The sequence below is a fragment of the Thunnus albacares genome, chromosome 16 (genome assembly GCF_914725855.1).
Source record: "Thunnus albacares chromosome 16, fThuAlb1.1, whole genome shotgun sequence".
NCBI lineage: Eukaryota > Metazoa > Chordata > Actinopteri > Scombriformes > Scombridae > Thunnus > Thunnus albacares.
The window spans coordinates 3,231,627-3,258,916 of record NC_058121.1 but is presented as its reverse complement, the minus strand read 5'-3'; the positions used below and the strand labels follow the sequence as shown (position 1 = coordinate 3,258,916).

Sequence of the window (27,290 nt, the reverse complement as noted above, 5' to 3'; positions counted from 1 at the left end):
ACCTGTTAAGCTGCTGAGTGGGAGGAGGGGGCTCCTTTAAGCCTCTCTTGCCTGCTGCCCCTCCTCATTCGCCAGCATGACGCTCCCTCCGCACTCACACATTCCTTCTCTCTGCTCTCTAACTTTGCTTCGTTCCTAAAAAGCAAAAAGGACTTTTCAGCCATATTGATAACCTTGCTAAAAATCACCACTGTGACCGGGGAAGAAATGAGCATTGTGACGACAGGAACACGGCTGAGTGAGCGCCGCTTCTGACAGGTAATAGAAACGGATTTTTCCTTCACTGCTGCCGCTCTTCGTGGTCGGCAGGAACAAGGCGACTTTTGTGCGCAGATTTGGATCATTGATACCATCGATAAGTGATAGATTTGTTTAAATTCATTTCCACTTTTGGCAGAGAAGGCTGTCTGAAACTTAGAAGAGCCGAAGTTAAACGATATGAGACTTTTTAATCGACTTGGAAGACTTATTTAAGTTTGACTAAAGTTTGAAAAGGAGCTTATTGCCATGAAGTGAGACATCAGTGTCTGCAGAGGGAGGGGTAGCTTTATGGATATCTAACCATAACAATTTCTGGTGGTTGACAATGAAACCTCTGCTGTTTTACCTTCTTACAACTGTGGAACAATGCTGAGTGACAGATATATAAATCACTCATAGCTATGTATTTAAATAGCACTTCACTTTATTAGTAAATTACATGGAAACAGCTGGTAAGGCCAAGGGTAAGTACAGATGTTGATGTAAATGCTTCTATTATTATTTTACTTTGACAACACAGTTGCATTAAATTGTCTTTTTTTTTCTTTTGCTAGGTTAAGAATTCTCTGATCTGTAAAAGAAGAATAGATTTTGCAAACATTACAATAAAGTTAGAAGTCCCTACAGTAATATTATAATGCTGCCATACAAACAACACTTAAAAGTACCATAAGTTGAGTAATGTCTTTAACTGACGAGTGTGGGCACATTAACAGTAGGACCATAATGTGGCTAAGCTTGTGCATCGTGAGGTCATGTCCTGTATTAACACTGGAGGAATCTTGAACATTGTGGTTATTTTAGTCTGACTGTAGTATGTTTATATACCTCATATGCTTAAATTTAACTATTTATTGTTTGGTCAATGCAAAATAGATCAATGATGAGTAAACGTTGGCTATTGATATCAGTGTGTATGCATGATACTTTACTTTGGATAATATTTAATATTTTATTTAACATATTTTTGGCCATTGAGTTTGACCTAAGGCTGCAACTAACAATTATTTTTATTATCGATTAATCTGTCGATTAATTTCTAGAAAAAAGCTTCCAGCAGCCCAAGGTGACGTTCTCAAATGTCTTGTTTTGTCCCGACCAACAGTCCACAACCCAAAGATATTCAGTTTACTGTCATGGAGGACTGTAGAGAACAACAAATATTCACATTTAAGAAGCTGGAGTCAAAGAATTTGGAAATTTTCCTCTTAAAATTACTCAATTGGTGATTAATAGTTGGCAACTAATCAATTAATCGACAAAAGCTCTTTTCTTTCAACAAAATTATATTAAATTGCTCAGTGCTTCTAATAAATGGCTTCGCCTAAACCAATTATAGTGTTTCCTGATTTAAATCACTAAATATTTGACCAAAGATTAAAACTGAGAATCTGATGCTTGGCACTTTCTGATCTCAGTACCAACACATTTCAGTCCCAATGTATTAAGACTTGATACTGAGCCTTATAAAGTGTTTTTCCACCAAAACTTTATTCCTGGCAATGTGGAGACCAGCTTTGAAACAGCATCTTGAACACAACTTTCAATTATTTCCATTATGTATGAATCAATCGATTGTTTTAATGAATAGTTTTTAGTTGATGGCTCAGTCCATCAAACGTGAGGAAAATACTCGTAAGAATTTCCCAGCGCCTGTGGTGACGTCTTCAACCGACGGTTGTCCAACCAGCAGTCTGAAACCCAAACATGTTCCATTTATAATGATAGAAAAGCAAGAACAGCAGAGAGGCTTCACATGTGAAAAGCTAAAACCAGCAAAATATGTTTATGCAAAAAGGATTCATCAATTAGTCTTGTGTTTCAGCACTATTATTAATTCATAAAATACGACATGTTCAATAAAGCAGGGAATTTGGTGGTGGAATTTGGACTCATGACCTCAGGATTTCTAAACTCTGGCTATGGCCTGAATGTGACAGGATGGTAGATAAAAATGTGTCATGTCAAGTGAGTAGCACAGACCCACTACTAGTCCCCACCAAATAGTCTCCAGTGAATTTAGTCAAATAGTCTTAAGAATGTAAGTTTTAGATCAGACTCATTTGACCTCTATAAAAAAAGGTCCAAGACTACTGACACAGTTACAACTTCTCAGTGATGAATTACTCAAGGGACCTCGTCTTGGCTATGAGTCGACCTAATGTTCACCATAAAGGAATGTGACACTTCGTAGAGTCAAATATCAAAATGAACTGGAACAGAATAACTTATTTTTAGATTCCCTTCTTTATCAACCACAACACAACACAACATGTATGTACAACCCTGCACAGCCGAGAACGGACCCCAGTCTAGACGTCGTTTAAATCACTACCAAATGGTTTTCCAGCAGGCCATTGCCAAGAGCTCCACTAAGGTCATGGAATTTACTCTCATGTTCAGAGCAGAGTCTTTCTGTAGAGCACAGCAGTTTGGTTTAGAGGTTGATTCGGTTGACCAGAGTAATGTTGCTTCAGTAATGGGCCATTTATGACCTCCAGGCCTGCTTGTCTGGCCATCTGGGTGTGCATGGCTAGACTTGTCTCACAATACCAACTCTGAAATAAATCTTGTGGACTGAATATTAGTAACACAGTGTGCAGAGGTGGAACACAGACTCCAGATTTGGCAGTTAAAGCGGAGATAGGAAGTGAAGATTTAATGTCGGCCATCATTCTTGGTAACTGAAAAGAATTTAGAAGAAGTTTTACCCTTAAAAAACACTGGCTTATACTTAATCGGACAGTTTTGTGATTAGTTCTTTACTGTGCGGCTCAATAATGGCCTACCTCAGTATGGAAAGGCCGAGTCATCAGGACTACAGCTGTATCTAATTATTCAAGGAATGCAGGGCTTTTGTAAGAAAAGGCTGTGCAGAATATGGGCTGGCTTTCTCAAATCCTTTTCTCCCCCTTCCTCTCAGCTGAGCTCCTTCGGCAATGCCACAGTCCCCTCTCTGATGAGACGATGAGAACCCACACCCGCGGGGCCCCCACAGTCTTCTTCATAAGTCTGCTGTGGCCCCTGCTCGCCCCGGCCGCAGCGGAAGTGGACCCTGGCGGAGGAATTCCCTTCATGGGAGGCAACTACAATGGTCATCCCATGCTGTACTTCAGTCAGGGGGATGTGGAGGAGCTCCAGTTCGCCGCTGCAGGGAGTCATCGGGAGATGGCGAGGCGAATCCGCCTGGCCGGGGAGACCATGCTGGAGCACCCGGAGGAGTACCTGCCCCCCTGGAGCCCCGCAGAGTTCAGCGCCCGCTGGAACGAGGTGTACGGAAACAACCTGGGTGTGCTGTCCATGTTCTGCCTGCTGTACCCACACAGAGCCGGGGCGCTGGACCTGGCCAAGGACTACATGGAGAGGATGGCGGCTCAGCCTAGTTGGTACATTTTCTGTCTTTTATTATTTCATCCTTTTGAATTGCGACAGTGAGATTTGAGACGACAGCAAAAGAAATTCAAACCACTAAGATCTCCTGCTCCTTTTTGTCTGCTTTTCTTTTCAAAGAGAAAAATAGAGAGCTGTTGAGACTTAACAGATGCTACCTGATCTCTGTTTCCACCCCCATGTGTGCATCAACTGGGTTTTAATGTTAAATCCTCCCCCTCAGAGGCCCTCTAGACAATCTCATCTCTCATTTTTCTCTGTGGACGTGAGCTTCAGCAAAGATACATTGTGGTCTGATAGCTCTGTGGTCCAGGAAATATGTTTAGCAGCTGTTTTCTCAACATGCCCCCCAACCCCTGAAAGGAAATGAAAAGTTCAGATGTGAGCTGAATGGCCCACTGCAATGTGATGGAGTGGTTTGAACTGAGGCTGAAGCTCAAGGTCCAGGTGACCAGACAGGGACTCCACACTGCTCTGATTGTTTAAATCAGATCTCTTAATACTCTTGATATTTTTTTGATCAATTGTCTAAAATTGTCTTAAAAAGTCTGGAGTTTTAGCAAGGGTAGTCTTCAGTTTCAGTTCAGTGTTCAGGAAGAACAAATGTGTAGGGCTGCAAAACACAACTATTTTTAGTATTGAATAAAAAATAATTTAGTCTGAAATGTAAGAAAGTATTTTAAAAAATACAGATCATAATTTTCCAGGTGACGTCTTCAGAAGGCTTATTCTGTCCAACCAACCCAAACATATTCAGTCATAGGAAACCAACTAAACCTCACATTTTAGAGGCTGGAAACTTCTTCATTTGCATCAAAAATCATTTCAATGATTAATCAGATATTAATTATTAATCTGCAGCTCTCTGTCCAGTATCATGTTGTTTTGCAGCTGACCGTGTAACTATAGTTGGGAACCACTGGTGTACAGTATTGCTATGCTGTAATAACAAATGGCCCCAGCTTTGCTTTGTCAAAGCTGGATTAAACTATAGTTAGGAATATGTATAATGTAAGTACTAGGTGTGTGCCCCAATACAAATACATTATTCAGCAAAGCACAAATAGTGGGTTTTATACGAATATTTGTTTCATACAAATATTTTAAAAATTATTTGTTTTTGGGAAGAAAAAAATCAAACATGTCAGATACCAGTTTGCAGGTCGGTTACATTGTTATCTCAGTCTCTCTCCTCTGCTCCACTATTACATCTATCAGGGGTAAGTCCCAAGGGACTCTCCATAACCTGTTCCCCTTCTCCTTTCCACAAAGTTAGGTTGTAAAAACTAGGCAATAAATGAAAAGTGCAAAGCAAGAATCACCTTTGAAGTTCTACTACATGTTACATGGTGCGCTGTCCCTGTGGTATTGGTGTATACATAGGTAGAGGTTTGTCTGCAATGAGTCGATGAGTAAAGTTTCAGCTCAGTAGTCAGTGCAGTCGTCTATGATCTGGGAGACTCCAGTTCAAGACCTGGTGTGGGGACCTCCTTCGTAAGGTAGTTTATTCATGAACACTTATTCTAACACTTTAATTTTCTAAAATTAAAAGCGCAACACAAAAACTGGATTTTTAAGCCTCTTTCCACTTTTATTCAAATACAAATACAAATAATTTTGCTGCCTCAACAAATACAGATACAAATACAAATACTGGGTAAAAACTAGGTACACACATAGAGTATTTTGGGGCCCCTGTGGGTCTAAGGGCCTGAGGTAATTTCCCGCTTTGCTCAATTGGTATTCATGCTTTGGTAATATGTCTTTAAAAGAATGTGTTTTCATTGTATACTAACTTCAATTAACACAAAGCTGACTCTCATTCAGTGATTCTAACTAAATGTGATGCCTTCATGTGGAACTTGTGAGTTAGTTGTGGACATAGTGAAGCACATGTCAGGCTTGGTGCTCAAAGGGTTGAACACAGCTGCACAACAACTGACAATAAAATTGATCCCATGAGTCTGACAGTCCTGTTGTGAACATGGCATGCTGCATGTCAGCAACAGTGCGGAACAAGACAGATCATGAAGATGACTGTGTGTGTGTGTGTGTGTGTGTGCACTGATGTGTACATCAAGCGTAATGGTTATGATGAATTACTCCCTTTAGTTTCTGATGCAAATCAACAGGTGTGTTGATACTGACAGATTGAAAACAGTTTGCGCAGTCACATGAAAAATAGATCAATTCAAGCGTCTCTCTCTCTGCTAACAACCCCTTCAGGACCATCCGTCCAAACCAATACTCTCCCGCCGTATCTGTCCAAAACAGCAGGTAACCAGGGGCAACAACTGCACGCGACATCGTTTAAGTATCTGTCAAAAGTGTCAACAATAAAGGTTGACGTGTGGCTGTAATGAGCACGTAATAGAGATTGTTCAGATTAAATTCACAGCCTCTTAACACAGTCATCTATAATGTATGATGATGTATCCTCTCTGATCCCAACCTGTATCCAAGTGCAACACAGGTGTGCCTGGTGAGCTTAGCCATTGCTCTCTTTTTAAAAAAGTGAACGTATCTATTTTTTCTGCTTCTCGACATCATAAAGAGAAACAAAAAGTATGCACTGAATATAACTAACTTCCATCTGCTTCACTGTGAGGAGAACAGCGTATGTCACAACTCTTGAACTCTTGAGCTAAATGTCAGATGTGGAAAGTTTCCACAACTGAAATATGTGAGCACCACAGTGGTGAGTTGTTCATATGGAATCGTTCATGAACATGTTAAACATCAGCCTATCTGAAGACAGCAGTTTTTACAGTTCATGAAGCTCTTTAGGCTGTAGGCTTTGCAGTTCCACTGTGTTTTTCTACTATTAAAAAAGCTCCTTAAAGTCTAAATTCAATATTCATACCAGCCACCCTGACTTCATGTGCTTGACTCTCAGGTTTCTTTTCTCAGTATAGCTCAGAGTCAAAGATCACTTTTCTCATTTTTTTCTTTCACAGCAACAAATAATTCAACTCTACCAAAGGTGCTGTTTGAATCGGATAGAATATTCTTTGTCTAAATTCTTCGTATTCTCTGAAACACCTTGAATGCTCAACAGCAGTAAACGCTACACTCCCAAAGATTTGAATCACTTATACAAATATATGCAAAAACCACAATTCAACAGGAACCAGTCACAAAATATACTATACTTCATATTGTGAGTGGCACAATCAACCATTCAGTTCATGTCTGAACAATCAACTGGCTTGTCAGAGTCGGCCATGGCTGAACTGTATGCAGGCATCAGCCATCAACAGAGCTTCCTTATTTCCCTAACAATTGGATTAAGTTCAGTGAACATTAGTTCTGTCTGGCAAGTGCAAAATGGGTGAAAAGTGGATTACAGCCATTCAGTGCGTCCCAGTTCTCCACAGCTTTTATATCGGTAGACTAAAGGAATGGAAGTCAGAAATGATGCTTGGGGAATGGTTGCATCCGGTGTTGGCGTCCATGGTAACCTGCTGTTGTTCATTCACATACATTCACATAGTCGGTGCTTAGCAGCTTGCTATGGTGTCTTAGTGAAATTACCCAAAGTTATACTTTTCAAAATATGTACAAACTATTTTTACCCAATCACAACAAATCTTAAATGTACAAGACAACAACATTATTAAACATGAAGAAGTGAATCACATACTTGTCCAGCCTGTTCAGATATTAACAGTTATGCAATTTAACATACAAACCATCCAACGAGTTCAAACATCTTCTCTACCCAATGATTTAAAAGAACTCTGTGGAGTTTTTATTTGTTGATGCTACATGTGAGCAAGTCCTTGTTTTGTGGGTGAGATGAATCAGCTTCCTGTTGACAGTTAAACTTTATTTGCACTGAACAGCTTGGGGTGGTGGTAGTCACCAAGAAATGAAGCAAGACACCAACCAAGGCAGGGATTAAAAGGACTACTAGCAAACAAATAAAGATGGAAACAAGGCAGATTTCAAAACATTTGAAATCTGCTTTGCAAATGTTTTATGAGAAAAGAAAAGCATTCAACGTGTTTGTTAGGTCTTGGGAAACACTGAGTGTAAACATAATAGCTGTCATTTGTTTACACGGAAACTGCACAAGTCATATCTTTAACATGTGGTCTGTTCAAACTCATTAGATCTATTATGATTTCCAGCATTGTTCCAGTAAAACGTGTTAATATGTTCACTTTAGAAACTGCCGTATGCTCACCATGTGTATGACTTCCAGATGGGTTATTGTGTTCTCTTCTTCAGCTATCATCTTATCCTTATTTGAATAATAATACATTTTAAATGTATTATGAGAGGATTCATGGCTGTCCAACTTTGTATAGTTAAAGTGTACTGTAGCTGTTTTGAATGCAATTAATGAATATCAACATGACTGACATTTAATATCTCAGATATCTCCATTTGATATTAGCAGTGCTCTTAGTCATATTTGTCATAAACTTTGTGGTCATGTATTATTGTAGCTGTACTTTTAAATTTAAGTCAGTTCATTGACGTCCTACTATGAAGATACCACTAAAGGAGGGATGACAAGAGGAATATATAACTGCAACACTGTGATTTAAATTGAAATATATTTAATAGAAAAGCATCATGAACCTGTATTGGGGCCAATTTAGCCTAGAAGCCAATAAATGATCAAAATACAAAATATTATTCACATTTATTAATAACAACTAATATTTTCCAGTTATGATATTGATAATTAACTCCTGTTAAGTCATGTCTAACAGTCTAGCAATATCTGATCTGACTGATACTATTGACTTCATGCATCAGCTTCACAGACTGTCAGGACATGTCACCAGCACGTAGGAAGGATATTACTCAGAAGAACACAACAAGCTACAACTGATGGTCACTGAATCATTATTTCACCTCTTTTAGCATGAGACATCAAGTTTAAAGCATCATAGAACTTGCACAAGACTCTGTCAGCTCTGACTATCAATTCGTTTAAGAATCACATGACATGCACAGCTTTCTGCCATCAGAGAGGAAGTATTATAGAAAGCAGAAGTAACATTTCCCTGCTGAGAAGTGTGAGTAGCAGCTGACCAACCACACAAACACACCTGGAGCATCTCACAGAGCTCCAGACGGCCGTGTTGATCCTGAGCTGAACGCCCAGGTACCGAGTGAACTCTGAGCTGCGGGACAATCCCCTCTCTCTCTCTCTCTCTCTCTCTCCCTCTCTCACACAGGTACATCCCCCTCCTCCGTCATGTGGAGAGGGGGAGGAGAAGTCTAGCAGCTTAATCCTTTTTCATTTAGCAGCGTGGCTCCTGGGTTCCCTTCAGCCACTGAACAGGAGGAAGGGGATTTTCCAGCTGCTGTTTCTGGGAGTTTTAGATGGTGCGGTATTAGTTCGATTCACGGGACATTTTTCACAATATCAAGAGTGTGTGTGCCACAGCGCAGAAAGGAAAAGCCACCGAGCATGTGTTCTCACATCTGAAGAACACAATGTGAGTTTTCTTCTTGGCCACACTTGTATTATGGTCACCGAAGCTTGTGCAGAGTGGCTCCAGAAATCAGTCAGCTGTGGTATTCATGACCTTCAATTATGTCTCCGACAACTCGAACAACCATGTTCGGATGGAGAGCTTCTACTTTGTGGCATACTGGTGCCTGCTGCTTTCTGCACAGCCTAAGCAAACACACACACACAAGTGAGATTACGTGATCTTTGGCATAATTAAGTACACAGTCCAGCAGTCACTTGGCAGTCATTTTGTTGCAGTTTTCCTTTTTGCCATATGGTCAAACTGCTACATAAAGGAGCTTTTTAAGACCTTTGGTGTTTGTTCACATGACCAGACAGGAAGTGATTTTCAAATAAACTTCAGCTGACACTTAAACATGTGGAAATTCAACATCAAAAGGATGTTGAATCTTTGATAGACTCTTCTATCTTCTATAGAGAGCTTTTTTTTCTCTCTTTTGCACAGTTTTAATCAGAATTTCAACAGAGATAAGTGGATGTACTCCGGATTGTCGTAGAGAGGAAACAGGAAACAAGGGGAGAGAGAGCATTTAAGAGCACTATTTATATGTTTATGCTCACAAATTATTTACTTCTTTTTTTTCCCATGACATCTTCTGGGAGCTGGACTTTCAGCAAGGATAGTCACATCTTATAAATGAAAATATTTCTGTTTCAAGCAGCCACTGATAAACTGCATTTTCCACCAGCTCAAGATTGTGGGAATGTCAGCAGCTAACCCACATGGTGAGCTCTGACAGTGGACATTGCTGAGAGACTACAGGTAAAGAGTCAGAAGATGACATTAGAAGAAGATACTGGTGGATATCATGGATAAGGGGGAAACAGTATTGTTTCTGCAGTGGTAAAACTGTAGTTTTTTGTATGCTTCCAAGTGAGTTTTTGTGCAACTCTTAAAATAACAAAAAGGCTTCAAAGTCTAACAGTGAGCGCTGCAGTAGACGCTCTCATTAGAACATGGATGGCAAACGTCAGGTGGTAGGTGACGTCAAGCCACTGAAGAATAGAATCTTTGTGTATATCAGCATGGTCCGTTGAGTCATTTCATGGCGCGGTTTGGTTTCATCACCACATCTGAGGCTGATTTCTCTTTCATTAGTGTGAGCAGAATGATTACAGAGCACCTTTCACTGTTTTACAGCAACACTTTGCACTCCTAATGTGCACAAACTTCAGTGTTGGTAGATGGTAGCAGCTCTTTTAACAGGAGAGAATTTGCACACACCACACTTTAAAGTCTCGTTATATGTGTCTTTATTGGGGTGCAGTGGTGCAGCTGTATTTGTGGCTACTTAGCATCTTTATTTTTGCCTTTCAAATTGAATCCATGCTTCACAGCTGTGCTGGTTAAAAGCCTCCTTGATCGAGACAAACCGTTTGCCAGGATTTCATTTAAAAAGTAAAAACTTCCCACCTGCTTACGTTTGCATGTTTTTCCACGTGTCAGCCTTTGTGTTATTGTGTGTGTTGCAGGTTGGTGAAAGACGCCCCCTGGGATGAAGTTCCTTTGGCGCACTCTTTGGTTGGGTTTGCCACCGCTTACGACTTCCTGTACGAGTACTTGAACAAGGGCCAACAGGAGCGTTTCCTCCAGGTGATCGGCAACGCCTCGCGCCTCATGTACGAGAAGTCCTACGTCCGAGGCTGGGGGTTTCAGTACCTACACAACCACCAGCCCACCAACTGTGTGGCTCTGCTCACAGGAAGCCTGGTTTACATGACCCAAGGTGAGTGATGAGTGATTGATGTGTTTATAACGTGTATCTGTAGATCTGCCAACCTTGTCCGTCTCCGATATGACCGTTTTTTTTTTTTGATGGAGCTCTTCCACTCAGGCACAGAACTCCTTCCAGCTTTGTGTGGAAGTATTTTTCCAGTTTAAGGGTTAGAGTTAAAACCTGGCCTTCCCAGCATTAAGAAGCTTCAACTCCACTGAAGGAATTTCATTATTCGAGATTTTCCTGGAGAGGTTTAGTCTCACATGATCTGAAGGTTTCAGAGGATTTCCACACTGCTAAGGGTACAGTAGTGGGGCTGTAATACTGTTATTTTTGTGAGATATTTAAGATTTCTAAATAGTACAGTAAATACTGGCACACAACATTTATACCTGCTCCCAGGCAGGGCTGCAGACCTTTTTTTGGTCTTGGTGTCATTGGTGTTTTGGCCCCTCGAGTCTCACCTAGTGCAGTCTTTGGTCTTGTCCAGTGGGCTTTTATTTATTCATTTATTGGCTTTCCTTTGTCGCTGTCTTCCCTGCTAGCAGTCAAACTGTCATTTTTCTGTCATGTGTAAACGCAGGTAATTCTTATTTTCCACACCTCGTCTTTGTAACACCTCCTCAGTTTAGACTTTTTTATGGACAAATATGTGGAAAAATATCAGAATTTCACAGTTAGCTTGAAACATTGTGCCAGAATATTTTGTTTCTAATATCATACAACATATTTCCTCTCAGAGTTGTAATCATGATTTAAGAAAATGATGCATAGTGATGAACATTTGGGCAAATTTATGTTGTTTCCTTTTATAAGACAACAATAGGAAGAATATTGATACCTGGTCTTGACTCTCAAAGCTTTGAAACTGCTGCAGAAACCTACTCTGTTTACATCTATGTTTGCTTGCTAGCAGTCGCTAGCAGCAATGCTACATTTCTTGGCACGTTACCGTAACCAGCTGTTGCTTAGTGGAGTTGCATAAAACTAATAATAAATAATCAAAACTTGGACCCGCTTTTAAAAACATTGCTTCATAGCACTACTAGTGTTCAGAAATTCCACGGGGTGCCTGTAAGTGGTCTTCACTGCAACATATCTGATTTCTAGGTTAGCTAGGGTTGTCACACAATTTCCTTTGTCTTCTGTCCAATGGTTTAAGAGGATTTTCTCTGTGATGATGAAAATCTGAAAATTCTTCTTCTCATTCAGTAACATTTTGTTACTGATTAAGATGGAAAATGCTATTTACTCCACATAATTAGCTGTTGGACGTCAGTCATCCCTTTAAGAATAATGTGTCTGACATTTCTCTTTCTTATCCAACTCGATATTTGTTCGGTATTGTTATTATGTTAAGTTACAGTTCACATCATTTGAATGACGTTTTGTCTCCTAATGACCGACTGTCATTAATTATTGGCATGGTGAGACTTGGAGGCCTCAATTTGCTTATGAGAGAAGCTTTGATTGGAATTTCAGTGCAGTCAGCCTGAAGTTATCTGCTGTAGCTGCACTTAATCCTTTTCTAATTGTTCTCCAGATGATGTTCTCCACATAACTCTGTCACATTCTCCTTTAAGCTTTTCCTCTGTGAGACCTGACATGATTATTCTCTGCTTATTCTTTCTTTTTCGCCTCCATATTCTTGGCTAAATAGTTTGTGTAGCAGCAGAGAAAGGCCATCGGAAGGTGAACGCCTGCAGTACAGCTTGCTTTGCTTACAGGGATTTGATTTCTGGTACAAAAGATCCAGTCCTGATGGGAACGAAATGACAGCTGGCTTACAGAGAACCGCAGTGGTCACAGTGGTTTTATTTGAGGCTTTTTTGTAGAGGGCAACAACAGACGCAAAGCTCTGTGAACACTCAGGAGAGTTATAGCACAACCTCTTTTTTTTTTTGCTTCGTTTCATCTTGCGTTGAGCTCAGGGAAAAGAAAGAGTCAGTTTGCTCGGGTTTGGCTTCTCTGTGTTACCTGAGGAAAGGATTTCTACTCGGGGAGCTTTGTTTATTGCAAGTTTTCTTTTTTAGAAGCGAGCTTTACAGCAGACCTCGTGCAGAGAGCTTCATACTGAGCAAGGGTGAGAAAATAGCTTCTTAAAAGATTGCAAACACATGACGTATTAGCAGTGATAAAAGAAATAACATTTAGCAGACTCACTAGATCTTCGTGTCTGATACTGAGCAGAGATTCCATTATTGTATATGTATCATTCATTTCCTCTGCAGAGGGATGACATTACGTCTAAATATTATTCTGTCAAGATGGCGATGAATAAATGGAAATTTTCCAATAAGCGCTGCCAGAGAAGAAGGACAAACTCTGCTTTCTTCTTCTTCTTCTTTGGTTATCTGACACAAGTTTTAATCCCATTGCTGACATTCAGGACTAAACTATTAGTTTTTCATTGTTGCGTCCTAAAATAACACCTTATAAGGCACAGTTTATGTACCACTCACTGAAATGAAAAATGTTCCTGCCGTCATGTGAGTTTGGTTCTTAGAAAGTGTTTCTATCAAAACACTTGTATAAGAATGTGGCAGCAGCTTAGAGCACACATACATTCCAGATTCAGGTGTTTACTTGCTGGTGCCTGGAAGCAGAATGTGTAATTGGACGTAAGTGTGCACTGTTTACCCACAGTTCATCTGTAGTGAACCTAAACTCCCCCTGTCTGTCACACCCTTCCCCCCCCCTAGCCACCCACACCGTAATGTAACACATGAGAATGCTGTTGGAAGATTGAAAAAGTCCAGTGAAGATACTGTTATGCTAAGCTCCCTGACAGTATTTCATATTTCTAACTAAATAGAAGAATATAATTGACAACAGTTAGTGAGGTCAACAACCTTTTAACAGCTTAAGAAAACATGTTAATAATGTTGTTGCGTAGTGTTTATCTTGTGCTTCCACTTTTGTTTGTTAGGATGTTCTTTAGTTTACATTTGGATAACAGATTGAGCCTTTAAACATATTAACCAGAACAGTTATTCATCTAGATGCAGCTGTAAGTTCCAATTCAAATGATTCAAATGATCAAATTCAAATGTCAATTTGAAAAATTTAAGCTCCGCTGAAGATTTTTTGCTAGTTACTTATTTTATTGTCTTTTGTGGAAGAGATTATTATTTGATGTCAGTTAATGTGATTTATGATCCTCTGAAGTCTGATTCATCCGTCCGTCTCATGAAAGCGGCTCCAGTCCGCCTGCTGGCTTCAGCACGGAGGGTTGGTTTGTTTTAAAAGCAGCGCAGCAGGAGTGTTTGTTGGTCGCTCCTTGTTAACATTAACTGCTGTCTCCATGTCATACAAGTATACAAATCAAAACAAGCGTTCCTAGAATCTACTATAAGGACTGTGGTGACTGAGCTAACAGCTGTGGAGTGATGGAAAGTCTGCGTAAACGCTCAGGTTGAACTATGTAAACAGTATTTCAGAATTTGAGAGGTGAGTAAAAGGCATTTATGTACGTTTAGCCTCCACTACAGCACAGTGATGACAAACCTCCAGGAATTCAGTGCGACTGGCCAAGAAATAGTCCAGCACATAACCTCCCATAAAACCACCATGTGTCATTTTTGCCATTCTGTTTTTGTACAGATTAAACAAAGGTGTTATCTTGTAATTTGATTGTGGTGTTGAGTTTCTTATCTAACTCTCAACAAAAAAAATGAATAAATAAATAAAATAAATTGTAAGAGAACGGCTGAGCACCCCAGCAGCTCATTTGAAATGTGCTGCTCACTATGAAGTCAACCGGCATACAGCTTGAACGACACAACACCGCTTTTATCTCATCAAGAAGACGTGTGGAACTAAGTACCCAGGTCCAGAACATGAGGAGAGACCTCAGAAAGCCTTGAATGAAAAGTTTGGTTTTTTTCTGCAATTTTAAAATGCTACACACAAGTAAACTATTACTCCCAGCTGAATAAACAGACAGACTATTTCTAAAACATTAGAGCCACTCCTCATAATTATCTCATAATAGTTATTGAACATTACTCCCTGTAATGTTCAATAACAATAATAATGTAATTGTTCCGAAACCTCATTGTAAAAACCTCACCCAGTAATTACAGTATGATGAGAGAAAAGGTTTCATATTGTGCAGACTTTCTTTAATGTGTTACAAACACTTATAAAACAGGTAGTGAAAATCTTGCAGTCTGATTGGTTGATTGATGATCCTTTTACAATCATATTTTTAATTATCACTCTGTGATAACCATTAAAATGTCGCCCGCAATCTGTAAGCAAGCGGGGACGACGCAGAGCTCCACCAACCACTGTCTCTGCAGCACCATGGTGCAAAAGCTTTCAGATGCGAGAGAGATAATGTGAGAGTTCTCTCCAGAACTATTGGCGACCGGAGCTCGTTGTCTGGAGAAGGTGGAGCAGCATCCTCACCACACCGAGCAGTGTATCTCCTAACAAAATTAGTAGGCCTAATGTTATTGCTTAATTAATTACTGATAAATCTAATAACTACTACAGATGCATGTGTTTACAGTACTTGTTGATGCCTTTATTTTTACTGGTGTGACAATGAATGTATTAATAGGGGAGGGGGCCCACTGTGGCTGCATATGTACAGGGTGCAGACACTGCTGTCACCTATAAAGATGTCCGTCACTAAAGACTGATGCTACTCCTGTAATGAAGTTGTCCCCAAGTATTGTCCTCATGTCTGTAAAGAATGGAGCTATCATAATGTAGAAACTGAGACATTGTAGCTTTATTTATTCGTATTTCCTCTGTAATTATTCAGTAGTTTTATTTCTTAATAGTTCTCATCACTGCTCAGAAGTGTTAAAACTTTTTCTACAGTATAAACTGTACTATGTACATATATTGTATAATATTGTTTATTAGGTAGACCTAGATAAAACCAATGCAATACAACAGCCCTGCCATAAATCCTAAATACATAAAGGTTATAATCTTTTTTAGTGAGGTGTTGATTGATTTGATGGTCATTTTGGAGGTTGTTGAACTGTATTGGGTTATACTGAGAGGTGTTTCTAATATTTAGTTTACCCTAATTGATATAAATGGGATGGACAAAATATTAGAAACACCTCTGAGTGTACAATGGAAACTGTATTATGATTGTCTGTAGGGGGCAGAGCTTAGAAAAAGGATTCAAATAAAATCTTTACATACCTAGATGTCCACAAACAGCCTTTTCCTTATTTCTTAAGGAAACTTAAGAAGACAAAATTCCCATCCCAAATTCTTGTTAACTTTTACAAAGAAGCAATAGAAAGCATCCTGACTGGAAACATCACAAATTGGCATGAGATATGTGCATGGCCCAAGACAGGAAGGCTCTGCTGCAGCAACATCATCGGTACCCATCTACCGAGCATCAGTGATATGGGTGAGGTGAGGAGCCCATAGGACACTAAAAGACAACACCCACCCCAACCACAGCCTGTTCACCCTGCTGCCATCTGGCAAGAGATACAGAAGTATCCGCTGTCGTACCACCAGACTACAGAGCAGCTTCTTTCCTCAGGCTGTGACTCTCCTCAACTCATCCTCTGCACTCCAATGATATAAAAAATACTTTTATTTATATGACTTATTATTTACTAATCCATTTATATCATTTCTGTTTTTGTGAGTAGAATAAAGGGACTACAGACTACATTTCCTTACACAACCTTGTGTTGTAAAATGATAATAATAAATGAATCTTGAGCTTCATTTAGGCTGTCTGAAAGCCTTCTTACATTGATTCAGTTCCTGCAGCCATCTGAGGTCATTATAATTAAAGAGTAAACAAGGTTAAAGTTCTGACTTTCAGCTGTAAACTGGTTGGACAGAGAGGGGTAGTTGCCCTTTTTATACATTCATTTTAGTCACACTAGCAGCTTTAGGCTTGGCAACGGCGGTTGTTGGTTCACCACTGAAATACCTCAACAAATATTTGAAAGATTTCCATGAAATTTTGTGCAGACATTCATGGTCTGCTGAGGATGAATCTCATAGAATAGATTTTTCACAAGCACCACAATGAGGCTGGCATTCGTGGTGCTGAGTGAAATGTCATGACAACTAGCGGATGGATTTGGATGAAATTTAGAACAGATGTTCATGCTCCCCACAGGATGCATTGGAATGACTTTGGTGATCCCCTGAATTTTTCTCTGGTGCCATCAACATAAACATCTTCATTACTTTTATAACATAAAGGCTGTAGTGGGAAAGGTATTAGTTTTCACTTTCTGACATTTTATGGACCAAACAACTAATTGATTAATCAAGAAGAGATTATTCAATAATGAAAATAGCCCTAATCTCTTCTCTTGATGCTTCTAATTTGAAGTGAGCAGTAATACATTCTTCCTCTTAGAAATAAAGTTGAATTCAATATATAAGCAATAAAGCTCACCCTTGCTCAGCTTAATACACTTTTTGCTATAACAGTCATAGTTGGTCTGGTATGACCAGTAGCTTATGTTGGCTAATGTTAGCAAACTTTAGATACATGTTGCTTTAAAAGTGACATTCCTAAGTCATACTCTCTACTTTTTTAGCATTTACCATTATCACAAAGTAATGTGGCTACAGTGACTGGGAGGTCAAACAGTAATAAAACACTGACATTGTGGAAAGATTCATGTTAATGTATTCTTGCGTTGAAGAGGATAATTTCAAACATCTGAGCGGGACAGTACAAAGCACATGAATGCGCTGCTCCCACAATTGAGCTGTCAGCCTGTGGGAAACATTCCGTCAGTATTCCAATACTGACTCGGCACACGCCTAATATAAAATTCATTAAAAAATAATTACTAGCTTCACGGTCAATTATACACAAGATCCTTGCTATCGCCCCTCAGCCAAAAGTGTATGACACTCTTGACGTGAAGACAGACTAAATGAGCAGAGGGCGAGGCGAAGAGCGTTGCTGGAAATCCCCTGACCTTTCACATTCCTGTGGACTGCTGAGTGACGGGGCTCGAAGAGTTAACTGGCAGGGTCGATTCCCAGCACTTTAAGTGTGGAGGCATAATGTGTGCTGATGGGGGCATCTGGGTGTCCAGACCCGGCACCCTGGATAACAGCATGGGAGACAGTCAGGCTTAAGCCCTCAGCTTGACAGCAGCATTATCCCCTCTATAGTCATTAGGTAAACTAGCCACATTATTAGACTCTGGAAAAACAGAAGAAATTAGAGCTGAAACCAGTGTTACTGTACTCTATGTGTCTGTGTGTGTGTGTGTGTGTGTTAGTCTGGTATGTGTTTTCCTTTTAGTGTGAGGTAACGTGATGATTCCTCCTTTTTTTGTTGACATCTTTGGTGTGTAATTCACTGCTGTGGTGTACGTCTCGACTTTTTCCTTCGTCTTTTTTCTCACATTTCCTGCTTATGACGTGTCAGGACATGTTACCTCTTTTTCTCTGTACAGAGTAACTATGATTCATTATTCATCATGCAACTACTCAGTTTCACTTCTACTAGTTTGGAAATATAAATGATTTTCTGTGTACTAGAGGATTTTTTTTTTCGGAAAGACATGACACAGAGGGCCAGAATTACTAAGACAACGGTGTTGCGCAAATGTGCGCCGTGGTTGTCTGTGAGTTTGCAGCTCCAATCTCAGTGTATACAGTGTGTCTCAGTTCCCGGACTGATCCAGAGACAGCCCTCCAGACATGTTCAGCAGCTGGATTTCTATGAGGTCACTGTCATGTTGAGTACAAAATATATACTTTGGCCGCGGTTCAACTCTGCGGGAGATAAACTCATAAAAATATTATATTACATTAGCATATACAGTATATTAATACATTGGGGGGCAATAAACATTGGAAATGAAAAGGAGATGATGTGACATAATAAGACAAATAAAAGACGCACAGATCCAGCAATTCAGAGTGGAGAAAGTGGAGATGGTGTTGATATAGATGTTAATATTGAGGTAAATGCAGCCAAACAAACACTTCAATGTCTTGAAGTGTTTGTTCTCTGTCTTCTACATGAGTAAATGTTTGGTAGTGTTGGGGAGTGGCATTGCTTTAGCTACACTGTTGCTACGCTGCAGTCTTTGACAATTACATTAATGTGATTTGTAGTGTAATCAATGACACCACAAACCTTGATGTGAAATTTTCTCAATATATCATGGACACCACTTATAGTGATCACCTCCATCCAGGTCAAACTGATCACTATAAGCAGATGATTATTATAACCGAGTCATCCATCACTAGCAGCCATGACTGTTTCTCATTATTTGAGTAGACTACACAAGTTCTCCTGAGGAACACCAAGTTTTGCTGCTGCATCTTGTTGTCCTGTTTTTGACAGTTTGTCATAAGTTTCAAGGAGACTACCTTTTTCACTGAGAGAAAATGACTTTCTTTTTCCTGTCATGATTTCAGTGTGCATGCAGCACCAGCAACCTGCCCGGAAGCAGACGGGTTACTATGAAGCAATAATGGTGCTCCAGCTGCTAAGTGCATATCATATGTGAATTATGGGAATAAAGTAAAAGAAATAGAATCACTGCAGTTTTAAAAGAAAATTCTGTATGTTGTCATGTATGAAGAGACCCAAAATGAACACGGACTACTAAGTGGACCACTTGATTACTATAAGTGATTTATATAAACAGCATTTGTATAGGAATGATTCTGTCCCAAGCTTTTTGATCCATATAAGCAGTTGATCACCATAACTGTGATCACTATAAGCGGTTCCCACTGTATTAAGCTACTTTTTCTATGTAGTTTATAGTGTATCTTGCTACTGAAGTGTTGCTATAGTAGTTTCATAGTAACTTTGTTAACATTAGCCAAAATGCTCAGGATTCAAAGCTGCTCTGAAGTGTTTCTCTGGACTGTGTCAGCGCTGGTGAAGAGCTGTTTGTGTAAATGTGGTCTTTGTGTGGGCCCTAAGTTCCTGTTTGATGGTAAATACCTGCTCTGTGTAGGCCACTGGTCCCCAAACCAAACACTGAGGACGGCTCCAGTGGGCAGACCCGGCCGGCTGGGCGGATGCTGGCTAGTTACAGCCGACGGCCCCGGGATTCCTCAATGAACTGTGGCTGGAGTGTTTATGTGGTCGCTTGTTCTCATAGTAAACTCTATGTGTGTGATCCAGTGTGTGACAGAGACACAGTATACATGTTTTAGTGCCATAGTGCTGTCATATTTTCCAGACCCACGGCTAGATGATGTGTGTGGAAGAAGGAGTTTGGAAGGTTTCTTTAGGTAACGGACTGTTATAACGCTGTTTTGTATTAATTCCTTTGATAATAAATTGAAGTGACATAACACACACACCCAGTTTAAAACATGAAGCCTTGGTTGTTTTGTAATGCACCGTCTCTCACTTCAAATCCTGGTGAGAACATGTTCTCAATAATCTAAACACTGTCAAGGCTCCTGCTCTTTCTGATTGTGCAAAGCCGCGGTGGTATTATTGCACCTTTTCTTATTGTCATGATGCTGCGTTCTTCATCAGGTAAAAGTAAATTACTCAGATTGAAATGAGGTAGATTTGCCAAAAATGTAATTCTCATGCTTAGAACTGACACTTTTTTGGCCTGCTAAACCTTTTGGCTCATCTTGAACCGTCAGTCATAGAAACAAATTCTTTTTGGCCAGGATTCCTTCACTAACAGTTAGTTAATGGGCTTGTAAATACTGATCACTTCATACTTTGTCAATACATGTCTTGCGGTCAACATCCGTGCTTTGAGCAGAAAATCGTCTCTTTGTATCTGTGATTTGATTAAGCCTTCCTTAACGGTTTGAGAATATTTATCTACTTCTCAAGGTGAATAAACTATTTAAAAGCCTGTTGGGTTAGCTAAAAAATGCATCGTCACAAAGCTGAAAACCATCTGTTCTTCTTGACAGTTGGACAGCATTTGCTTCAGGAAATGTTACTCTTGTTTCTTTCTCACTTTCCAGGTGCCTGTTGTTTTTTTCCGTTAATTTTAATATCATATGTATATCAACTTGCAAAAACACAGAAACTAGAATCAGTAACTTAACTCAAAAGAGATAAAAAGTAAAAGTAAACCTGTTGTTTACTGGGATGGATTAGGCCTTCATGTCACAAGCAAGTTTAGCTCTCTGCAAGCTGGTTTTCATATCTGACTGAATTTAACAATTACTGCCTGGGTCAGAAATCTGAAACACTGGTATGTTTTGAACAGTAATGCAAGATATAAATTATTTGTAATGTATAAATACAAATGCTCCTTTAAGTGAAATTCCTGAACTTGAACTTCCTGTGTTCCAGGTTACCTTCAAGAGGCCTACCTGTGGACCAAGCAGGTGCTGTCCATCATGGAGAAGTCCATGATCCTTCTTCAGGACGTGACGGATGGCTCCTTGTATGAAGGAGTGGCCTACGGGACTTACACCACCCGTTCTCTGTTCCAGTACATGTTCCTGGTGCAGCGCCACTTTTCCATCAGCCACTTCGACCACCCCTGGCTCCTGAAACACTTTGCCTTCCTGTACAGGACTATCCTTCCTGGTAACTCTCACAACTTCAAGCACACTTGTTTACTTTTTAAAATGCTGTAAAATTTAGGTGATACACTTTTCACTGAAATGGATATATTTAGGCAGCCAAATACAGAGCAAGTCAACAATCCATGAGTAAGTGTTTACTTAGCTATGAATAGCTGACACATCCAGCTAGTTCCTACTAACATGCTCTATGCCAAAGGTTGGTCATATTAGATTAGCCATGAAAATACCCTCAGGCTGCCACATTGGAGAGTCTCCTCTGAGCTGATATGGGGTATGCATGCGTGTAGTTATTACCTTCCTGGATGCCTTTCAAAGCTGAGCCGAGACCTGCAGGAATCTGTGGTGCCCTGGAAGTTTCGTCTGAAGGTCAGGGGGAGGGCAGCGGCGGAGGAGGGGCCCCTAGGTCAGGCTCGGACATTTCACAACCCCTTGCTAACAGTTTCTGTATTGTGGCCGCGCCGGCACTGCTGCACTCAGAAAGCACCTCTAATTACATCAGCCAGGAGAGCCTCGGATCCGGAGAAACAATAGCAGCTTTCTCCCCCCACCAGACAGGAAGACAAGGCCAGATTATCCTAAACTGTCCCGTTAGCAGCCTGGATGACTGCTGTCCCCTCACTGCCTGTGTGTGTTCTTGGTTGTGTGTTTACATACACTAGACAGAAAGCAAATGGTAGTAAGAGTGTAACTAACACTAGAAAATTGTTTTCTCAAGAAAAGTAATGTGTGCTATTTTTTGTAAAGAAAATGCAGTTAAAACAATTGAAACATTTAAATGTCTTGAAATGTATTGTGTAATTACTGTATATTGAAGTAATAATACTTGTGAAGCAATACTTTAAGTTGTAGCTAAAGTTGAAGCACTGAAAGAAGTGAAAGTGAAAATTGAAATGAAACTACCGAAAGAGGCTGAAGAGTCAAGTGTAAGCATGATATGTAAGCGCTGAAAGGGGAAACAATATCAGTCAAACTGAACAACATTACTGTCTGTTCAGGTATCAGTTGAAGTGTAATCCCTGAATGGAAATGAAGTGTCAGTTGTATAATATAATAGTTTAACTAACATATTTCAAGTCAGTTGAAGTGTATCGGGTCCTGAATGAAGTTGAAGAGTCAGTCAGATGGACAATCTGTAGTGAAACTAACATAGATGAATAGTCAGTTTCAAAGTGGGGTCCAGGGACCCCCAGGGGTTCTTGAGGGGGTTTCAGGGGGTCCCCAGCAAAAAGGGGAATAATTTATTTTCACTATACTTCCATCCATAAGTAACACAATGAAAGGATGTATGACTATTTTGGTCATGGCTTTTGTACACTTTCTGTACTTCAAAAAGTTTGAGTAAAAGTGTGAGCAGAAGTGTAAGCATGGGAAAGAGCCAAAATGTTAGTTGTAAGTGGAAGTGATCAAAGGAGTAATAAGTGGAAGTGTCAGTTTAAATGTCAAGTGTAAGCAGTGTTTCTTTAATTGTAAGTGCTAAAAGGAGCTTGAAACGTCAGTGGAAGTGTAAATGGAGTTGAAATGTCAGTCAGATGGATGATATACAGTATGTTGTCACCAACTTGGTTGAATAGAATAGTCAGTTGAAATGTAAGCAACGAAGTTGAGATGTCAGTTGTAAGTGTGATAGTTACAGAAGTTATTGTAAGCACTGATGGGATTTGAAGTGTTAGTTGGAAGTAAGCTAATGGTAATACTCTATGTGTGCAGTTAACATTGTTGCTCAAAGCCCACATTGAATATCAGCAACAGTGTCCATTTCGACTTGATTTTCGACGTGATGTGAAAAAACCCATTCATTGTTCATGCATGCTCACTGGAATAGTGCTAAGAGACATAAGTAGAGTGTTTCTCTTTAAATTTATATTTACGAGTGTTTTTTGTACACAAATGATTGAGTGTGATTGCATACTGTCGTTACTATAGCTGGTTTCCAAGAACCCTCTCACCACCAGAGTGCAAGCTTTCCTTACATAATTACAGACAACAAGCACAGTGTGACCAATATGCACTTGGTTTGAAACTGAGCGGGGTCACATGGTTCATGGTAGGAGGGCAATTTTGTTACATATTCATGACCACAGGCAAATTTTTTTGTCTTAAGCTCTGTATGGTAGTGTGTAGGAATTTAAAAATAATTCATATAACATTTAAAATCCTGTTTTGATGGACATACGACTCTCCAAACTTCAACATAAGTCAGTACATTAGCATTCTATTTGTCAAGTCACAGTTGCTCATTATTTATGATATCAAGTATGTCTGCATGACACCTCTGTGGACGCCCACCACTGAGGTTGTGCTCTCTGTGTGTTTTAACTGTCTCACCAGGATTCCAGCGGACTGTAGCCATTGCAGATTCCAACTACAACTGGTTTTACGGGCCGGAGAGCCAGCTGGTCTTCTTGGACCGCTACGTGTTGCGTAATGGCAGTGGAAACTGGCTGGCAGATCTGATTCATCAGAACAGGGTGACAGACGGTCCAGGACAGGCTGGCAAAGGGCAGCGATGGTGTACTCTCCACACAGAGTTCATCTGGTGAGCTTCAGGCTTTGATTTCATAATAGGAAATATCTGACTGCAGTTTTTCTATTTAGAGTTATTATTAAAGGCGAAATCTACCTGAAAACTACTCTTATCTATTGGTGATGTAACTAAAACCCTTTTCACACATGCACTGCAATCCTGAAGTTATCTGGACATTACCAGGAGGAGCTGTATGTGTGAACGCAAATGTCCAAATCAGTCGGACCAGACATTAAATGGACTTGATTCTGCCAGCTCCCTAGTACAAAGTCCGTGTAATGTCCGCTTGAGGCCATGTGTGAATACAGCAGTGAATTCTCCAGAGAATTCACAGCGAGCAAGTGGGCTACAACTGCTCGCAGCTGTAAGTGCAACAAGGGCATTAAGGGAGGCAGTATGAGCAATTTATCAAACAACTGAACAAGCAGAACATAAACTTAAATACGACTTCTTTGACTTCCAGCAGTCAACTCCTGTCTCATCCACAGCCACTATTTTACACATGTGGCTCTGGATAAATGCAGCAGGCCACGTTCAGTTTACCTCATAAACTGGAAAAGTACCAGAAGTCCTCTGATTAACTGACTCAAAATTGTTGTCGATAAACTCTGTCAATCAGCAAATCGATTATTTGACAATTTTTTTCAGCAGAATGCTTATTTGCGTTCTTGCCAAGAGTTGATAACACTCTCTTATCTGTAACTACTGTATTAAGCTACAGCCATCAGGTGAGCTTAGCTAGCTTAGTTTAGCTTAGCTTATAAAGACAGGAGGAAAGCAGGGGAAACAGCTAGCATGACCCTGTTTTTTAAAACTTTTAAAAAATCAGCCAACCAACAATTTTTAAGTTCACTCATTATATTGTTTGTATATTGTTTGTTTAATCTGTACAAAAACCAAAATGTGAAAACAACAAGTTGTGTTTTTACGGAGAGTTGCATAGCGAGGTGTTTTCTTGGGCAGGCCAATGACTTCTTGGAGTCTTCACTGGTTGCTTGGCCTCATGGTGACCAAGAAATAGTTCCAGCACATAACTCCCTGTAGAATGACAACTTGTCATTTTTACATGTTGGTCTGTATTATGAACAAAGCTAGATTAGCTGTTTCCTCCTGTCTTTAAGCTAAGCTATGTTAATCACCTGCTGGCTCTAGCTTCATTTTTTTAGCAAACTGACATGACAGTGGTTTTGACATGACAGTGGGTCTAATTGCTGGCAAGAAAGTGAAAATGTGTATTTCCCAAATTGTTGAACTATTCCTTGAAAGCAGTAAGGTCACAACTTTTCTCTTAGTGTTGTCAAAAGGCGTTCTGTTGGGGAATCCCATACAGTAAGTTGGTGCATGTAAATGAGGCGGGTTGACAATAAGTGGGTACATGAAAAATGTAACTTGCAATATGTCATCACAAAATAACCTCTGGAATACCTTTTAGCTGCAGAGAATTTACATCAGTGTTTGCCTTTGAATTTAATGTTCATATTGGTATATTAGCCATTTAATATCCTCTCATGGTATTCTGCAGGTATGACCCGGGCCTGAACCCCAAGCCTCCATCAGATTTTGGAACATCCCAGCTGCACCACTTTGAGGACTGGGGTGTAGTGACCTATGGCAGCGCTTTACCTGCAGACACCAACCGCTCCTTTCTCTCCTTCAAGTCGGGGAAGCTGGGGGGACGCGCCATTTTTGACATAGTTCACAAGAATAAGTACAAAGAGTGGATCAAGGGGTGGAGGAACTTCAATGCTGGCCATGAGCACCCTGACCAGAACACTTTCACCTTTGCGCCCAATGGTGTCCCATTCATCACAGAGGCACTATATGGACCCAAGTACACTTTGCTGAACAATGCGGTGTTGTTCAGCTCGGTCCTCTCAGGGAGTTGCTTTAAGCCGTGGGCTGGCCAGGTGACGGAGGCCTGTGACTCCAAGTGGTTGAAGTACAAGGTGGGGCTGGCGGCTGATGCCCAGGGCAGAGTAGAAGCTGCCATGGAGAGACAGGGAATGGTCTTCATCCGTGGGGAGGGACGTTCCGCTTATAATCCAGAGCTAAAGATCCGAAACTTTCAGAGGAACCTGCTGCTCCTTCACCCACAGCTCCTGCTTCTGGTGGACCACATCCACCTGGATCCAGACAGCCCAACCAGGGCCATGAGTGCCTTCTTTCACAACACAGAGCTGCCATTCCAGGACACAAAAGTAGATGGTGTTCATGGAGCGTTTGTATCACACGGTGAGGACAAGTATAAGATGTTCTGGATGGATGACACAGGCTACAGCAGCAGAGGGATGTTAGGTTACTGGAATTACCCTCGAGGGTACCCGTATAATGGCTCCAATTATGTAAACGTCACAATGCCACTAAGGTACCCTCACACCCGGGTGGCCTACATTTTCTTTGGACCAGGTGTGGATGTGCAGAGCTTCAGCCTGCGTGGCGATGACCAGCGGGTGGATATTTACCTAGCCACCAAGGACCACACCTACACTATCTACCTACTCACCGGAGAGGTCACCAGCAAGCCTCTGTTTGCCATGGTGCTGCTGGATCACAAGAAGATCGTATTCGAGAAGGCGGCAGCTGTGATGGAGAGCTCGCTGGAGGAAGTAGAGGAATACGTCAACGTGATGGAGGACAACCTCCAGCATGTCAAGCCTGTCTTCCAGCAGATGGAGAGACACATCCTGGGACGGGTTCTCAACACCGCCAGCTTCCGTAAGACTGCAGAGCGCCTCCTCCAATTCTCTGACAAAAAGAATACAGAGGAGGTCATCGAGAAGATGTTCGCCATGTCCAAGAAACAGGGCAAGGGTAAGGCGGGGAAGAAAGTGAACCTCGGGGAGAAGCTTTCTGAGAGTCTACCTGACATTTTTGCACAGATTGAGGTGAGTGAAAAGAAGGAGAGACAGAGGACTTCAAAGCGTGTATATGAGGACAGTCCAGAGGAGGGAGATGCAGACTCGCGGGCCTTTATGGATTATGCAGACGGCCGCAAAAACAGAAAGGGGGGCTTTGTGAAGGGCCGCAAATTCAAGGAGGTTCACATGGTGGCCACGGCAGGGAGCGAGGGTCTGTCCAGCACAGCCTCTTACATAAGGCTGTTCCTTCTCCTCAACACTGCCACCTTCTTTTTGCTACTGGCTGTGTTACTGACTCGCTTCCAGAGGGGTCGAAGCTTACACACCCAGAGATGTTTCTACACCATCCTCCTGATTGACTGCTTCATCTTACTGTACCTCTACTCTTCCTGCTCTCACACACAGTGTTAACATCATGGATGTGTGAGGGGTCGTCCAACTACAGATCGACTGACCTGTTGTTCATGGTGAACAAAATGCACCCCACACCTCAGTCTGAGCCAGATCTTCCTCTGACAGAGTAATTAGGGCCA

The 27,290-nt window shown here is 40.8% G+C and overlaps 1 protein-coding gene across 1 annotated transcript; it reads left to right on the top strand.

The window, feature by feature from the left end:
* dse (dermatan sulfate epimerase) lies at nucleotides 1-27,290 on the top strand. The gene is made up of 6 exons (XM_044377228.1): nucleotides 1-258; nucleotides 3,185-3,647; nucleotides 10,622-10,875; nucleotides 21,137-21,376; nucleotides 23,704-23,911; nucleotides 25,422-27,290. Exons 2-6 carry the CDS (start codon nucleotides 3,229-3,231, stop codon nucleotides 27,166-27,168), a joined length of 2,868 nt encoding a protein of 955 aa, XP_044233163.1. The 5' UTR covers nucleotides 1-258; nucleotides 3,185-3,228; the 3' UTR covers nucleotides 27,169-27,290.

Coding starts and splice junctions, on each gene's coding strand:
- dse (XM_044377228.1), top strand. CDS start 3,229: ATGAGAACCCACACCCGCGGGGCCCCCACAGTCTTCTTCATAAGTCTG. Junction 3,648..10,621: donor ATGGCGGCTCAGCCTAGTTG/GTACATTTTCTG, acceptor TGTGTGTTGCAG/GTTGGTGAAAGACGCCCCCT. Junction 21,377..23,703: donor GTACAGGACTATCCTTCCTG/GTAACTCTCACA, acceptor CTGTCTCACCAG/GATTCCAGCGGACTGTAGCC.